Source organism: Coenobita brevimanus, chromosome 93 (assembly GCF_032717465.1).
Source record: "Coenobita brevimanus isolate Jiangsu-jjx chromosome 93, ASM3271746v2, whole genome shotgun sequence".
Lineage (NCBI taxonomy): Eukaryota > Metazoa > Arthropoda > Malacostraca > Decapoda > Coenobitidae > Coenobita > Coenobita brevimanus.
The window spans coordinates 58,899,093-58,904,506 of NC_137046.1; the positions used below are offsets into that span (position 1 = coordinate 58,899,093).

Here is a 5,414-nt window from a genome sequence, read left to right on the forward strand (position 1 = left end):
TGGGTCTCTCCTAAGCACAATTCAATACTTAGCATCAGCAAAAAATGAGTTACAAATATACAGTACCATATCTATATTTACTTAACATTTTAAGGGTAAAGGGTACCAGTAGTCTTTCTAACCATTTCAACCTGAACAGTTTCATCTCCCCAATACTGAATAATCTGGTACTCTGTTAGTCAAGCAGAACAAAAAAATTTCTATATCCTCAAAGTGAAATGGCTAAAAGTACCATATAATGAGGTCCCATAACTTCTATCTGCCAGATGCCTTAATCCCATATGGGGTGGCCACAAACGAATCTCCTCCATGTCACCCTGTCCCCTCCCATTTCATTGCCTTCTCCCCAACTTACACGCCCTCTCTCATATACCTCTCTTCTCCATCCCTCCATCAATATAATAACAAAAATACAACATAGCAGTAATCAATAAAATGAACTCATTGCAAAAGTGGATGAATATCCACTTTTTATTCTTTCTGGTCTCCAATACATCCAGTTATAAAACAAAACCTGAGTGGCTTTTAGAGTAATACTGGTAGGGTTACAGTCTCCTTTACACTGACGAGAAGGCAGCATAAAAAATACACTCTCTCCTTCACCTTGTATTATCACAGTATTTGCAAATTCTGGTAGAGGAAGTGGGTAAGGCTCTGAGTCTGGGCCATCAATGAACACATATCTATGCAGAGCAACTTCAGTCTCCTGAGGAATAAAGTAAGGCCTTGGAAAAACTTGTCGAATTAGGTGTAGAGTTTCTAGTTTATTTATTTTCCATTCTATGTGAATATCACCAGTAAGCTGCTTACCAATATACTCTTTTAATGTATTAGATAATGGACTATACTTGGAAACTTGCTTCCATGTGCCAGTTTTTATTTCTTGACGAATATCAACATTCTCCAGGAAAACTGTCCTTGAAACTATTTTGTGCACTGCATCAGTTACAACAAGGTATTTTCCCGTATTATAATATGAACTTGTAAAATTCTGCAAGGTTGATATCTCGATAAAGTCAACATTTTCAGGGCATGTAGAACAATCAATGTTTCCATGATTAAACAGTATATTTGGCACTAAACACTCTTCAGAATACCACAGACTTAAATGTGGATATTTTTTCAGAACTGGTAAGGTAAACTGTCTCAGTGTTGTCATAACAGGATATATTAAATCTTGAATATTACGAGTCACAAACTTCTTGGTTGGATTGTGAAAAGAAATAACACTGCAAGACACAACACCAACAATTACCACACAAGTCAGAACCTTCATGATAGTTTTCAAAGCGCTTGAAATTTTACCCATAATCCTTACTTTGCTGGATTCGGCTCCTTTTACACATACCGGTACTTGGCTGAGTTGCAGTTCACCTTCCTTTCCTTCGTCAGCAAGGACGGCTGTGAAGACATAATGAACCTCTGAACTTGACAAACCCAGGTCCTCTCCTACTCTTAAAATCTCGTCGATGCGGCTGCCAAAATCAAACGTCTTTGCACTCATTACTCCGGGCAGTGTGCAAAATATCCAATTGCCCTGAAGGTTCCCAATATTCTTATGTGCTTGTGGTTGACGACGTAATTTGAAAATCATGAAGAGACACCAGAAATAGGGGAAAGAAGCCCGATTGCGATCATGATTCCATGACAATTTGCCGTCAGCCTAGGACGATTCGTGACAACTGACAACAAAAACAAGTGGAGTGGAAGATTCCCCGTCATTTATTTTCATATAAGTTTATTTTGTAAGTATACTAGTTTTTTTGTTTTATTATATGAGCTATAAAAATGATGGTGCCTAATTGGCTCATAGCCCTTTATTGTAAAACAAATTCCAACATTGGTTTTGAAAGTTTTCATACACTTACGAAGGAATAAAATAATGTATTAACGGAGGGATTAGAGAAGAGATTCCGATCCTTTGTGAGACTCAAGTGTGATCGTCTTTTCAGTGGAATTATAGATACTTAACATAAACAGTAAGGACGGCGACATGTCACATGTGGATACTGCATTTTCGTCTTGTGGAAGACGAAGTTACCATTAAAAAGGTAGGTCATGTATTGTGATTATATGTGACTGAGAATGGCTGGAAGTAAACCGTATCTCCCAATCCAGAGTCTGTTGGGGGTCCCTTAAGCCGGCATCGGTATATTTTATATTTGTAGTACGAGATGAACGCATTTATTTGAGCGCACTGCATCAGAGAAATCTTGCTCTGGTAAGATTAATAAAATTAGGATCAGATAAATGTGGGGTATTTCTTTACCAAACGCCGCGATTCCACCTATAACAAACGATCTCAAGGTAAGTAAAGGCGCGTTTTTGTGAGGCCCAGGCTTGAGCCTTGCTCGAGCCAGACTTAAGCCAAACGTCCATTCCCGTTTTTGCGGTGCCCAGGCTCAAGCCGGACTCGAGTCGCGCTTGAGCCAGACTCAAGCCAAGTCGATCCACCCCTGGAGCTGGCTTGAGGTAGCTCGAGCCCGGGAGTGTGACGTCATATGTACCGTAAACAAATCTGGCAAATTACCAATATGCTGGGAATCGAACCAGGGACTCTCAGGTGAGAGCCAGGCAGCATACCACAACACCACGACCAGGTAAAAGTTAACTCACGTTGTCACAATCTTGTAACCAACGTCCCCCCGCCCCCACTGTGGGCATCAAGAGGATGAGTTAACCCCCTGGCACTCGGGCAAGTAGATGCTTTTAATCTATCCCAAGCACTTACGGCAAGACAGAATGAAGAGAGAAACCTGTACTATACACAGGAAAAATAATCTGGAAAATTACCAATATGCTGGGAATCGAACCAGGGACTCTCACGTCTTTGCTGTTTTTATGTTTTCTGACTTTCACCTAACTATGATGCAGGTTTTATAAGTACGGCCCCAGATCCTTAGCTCCCCACTGGCCCCCTATTGGCTCCCCATTTAAAATTTCAATTTATTTTTTTCTGTGTACACTGTGTAGTAAGGCCTTCCAGATCCCAGGCCGGATTAAGACTTGATTCCTCCGTTTCTGAAGACATTGCTACGTCATCGGGTGAACCTGAATCTACGTGGCCTGGGAGGCTTTGTAGACCTCTTCCTATTTCCTTCATTACAAAGTTTGCACAATAATTATTATTTGAACAGCTGATAATATATTCAAGAGCTTCTGTGCATAAAATTTGCCATTGAAAAGTATATAATTTTACGGGTGGAGGGTGACGTCACAGGAGCATTGTGGGAGATGAGACGGAGCTGCTGGGGATGATGAAGGTGAGCGATGGTTGCATTTATTATTATTTATTAATGGTGTTTCTTCGCTTATTTTTATGGTAATTATCATGTCTGTATATTTATTAGTATCTGGTGCCTTTATGGAGACTTGGAGTTGGTTGATATAGTGTATAATTCTTTAGTGCTTCACAAATATCCTTCTCTCCTTTCACACTTTCCTGTAAAATGTCCACGCCAGTTTTTTTTTTTTTCATACGGCGTGGTGTTCTTTCTGACTTTTTCCTGCCGGCTTCGGCTGGAGGGTTTGGAGGGCGGGGGAGAGCCTTCTTCTTAGCTATCCTTATCTCATTCTAGTAGTTCAGTTACTTTTCTAGGAGCTGCCTAGCATGGGCCAACAGGCCTACTGCAGTTATCCTCTCTTCTTATGTTCGTATGTTCTTGTGTATAGGTGATTCCCTTGTCCGTAATGGATTGTATTTTATTTTTTACTTTGTGTAATTCACCGGGTCGGTCAGGATCACTTGATGGTCGTGATCGTCAGCTTTTTACCCTCCCGGAAGGGAGCTGAGAGCTCATATAGTCCGATCTAAGGGCAAGGCTGTGACCTTCACACACGCACACACCCGTCCCCTTGCTCGAGGGGGACAGTAACCACCCACTTCGTCAGTGAAACTTCGCAACCCGAGCGAGGCGCGAACTCCTGTCCACCAGTTGGCAAGCGAGAACGTTTGTGTGTGTGTGTGTCTAATGAGAGAGGAGGAGGAGGAAAGGGGGGGGTGGAGGGGAGAGAGGAGGTAAGGAGGGATGGAGGGGAGAGAGGAGGTAAGGGGGGATGGAGGAAAATGTTTTTCAAGGAGGAGGAAGAGGGAAGGAAGATTGATGACAAGAGATGGAGAGAGAAGGAGAGAGGAAGGAAAGAAAAAAAGAAAAAGAAAGGAGAGAGAGGTGGAGGAAAGATGGGGGGGAACTAGTGGGGGTGGAGGGAAGGGAGGATGTAAAGAGGGAGAGGAACAGGAGGAAGAGTGCTTTTCAGGGAGGAGGAAGAGGTGAAAGGAAGAAGGAAGACAAAGAAGAAAGGAGAGAGAGAGTTGGAGGAAAGAGGGGGGGGGAGAATTAGTGGGAGTGGAGGGAAGGGAGGATGTCAGGAGGGAGGAGAATTGGAGGAAGAGTGCTTTTCAGGGAGGAGGAAGAGGTGGAAGGAAGAAGTAAGACAAAGGAGAAGAAAGGAGAGAGAGAGAGTTGGAGGAAAGAGGTGGGGGAGAACTAGTGGGGGTGGAGGGAAGGGAGGATGTCAGGAGGGAGGAGAATTGGAGGAAGAGTGCTTTTCAGGGAGGAGGAAGAGGTGGAAGGAAAAAGGAAGACAAGGAGAAGGAAGGAAGGAGAGAGAGAGAGAGAGAGGTGGAGGAAAGAGGGGCTGTGAATGGAGGGAGGAGATGGTGGAGGTGGGGAGGAAACTAGTGGGGGGGAGGGAGGGAGAGAAGGAATGTGGGGGTGAATGGAATGTGCCGGCTTTTGGTCAGTCAGTCAGGCTCCAGCAGTCACAGGGGAAGGGGCTGCAATTTTGGTAAGATATTTTTCCTTTCTTTTTCCAGTAATTACCTTTCTCTCTCCATTAATTGCTTTTGTGGTGATGATGATGATTTTAATGTGTATTGTAAACAGGCCTGAGTGTTTCTAAAGCATACTCATGATTGAAAGGGTAAGAAAGTATCATGACAGAGCTGGGTGTGAACTCTGGGATGGGGTGTATGAATGTGGAGCTTGGGGTATGTATGTGTATTTTGGGTGTGTATGTGTAGTTTTTTGGGTGTGTATGTGTGTAGATTTTGGGTGTATGTGTAGATTGGGGTGTGTATGTGTGGAGTTTGGATTGTGTATGTGTATGGATTTGGGTGGGTGTGTTTAGATTGGGGGTGTATGTGGAGATTTTGAGTGTGTGTGTGTAGATTTGGGGGTTACTATGTGGAGTTTGGGGTATCTGTGTGTGTGGAATTGTGGTTTTGTTTGTGTATGGATATTTTGATATTTTTTGTGATTTTCTTGTGATGGCTTATAAGGAATATTCTTTTTCAGGAGTGAGAGTTGGGGAGAAGGCAGCCTGATAATGAAGAAGAAGAGAAAAAAAGATCTGGAGGGTTCAGTAATTGGCCATGTAGCTGTAGAGAGACTGCTACCACAACTACCACTACC

At 43.0% G+C, this 5,414-nt stretch overlaps 1 protein-coding gene across 1 annotated transcript; it reads right to left on the bottom strand.

The window, feature by feature from the left end:
* Window positions 1-427: 427 nt before the first annotated feature.
* LOC145412527 (uncharacterized) lies at window positions 428-1,608 on the bottom strand. The gene has a single exon (XM_080282421.1). It carries the CDS (start codon window positions 1,592-1,594, stop codon window positions 428-430), a length of 1,167 nt encoding a protein of 388 aa, XP_080138547.1. The 5' UTR covers window positions 1,595-1,608.
* Between the last annotated feature and the right edge of the window lie 3,806 nt (window positions 1,609-5,414).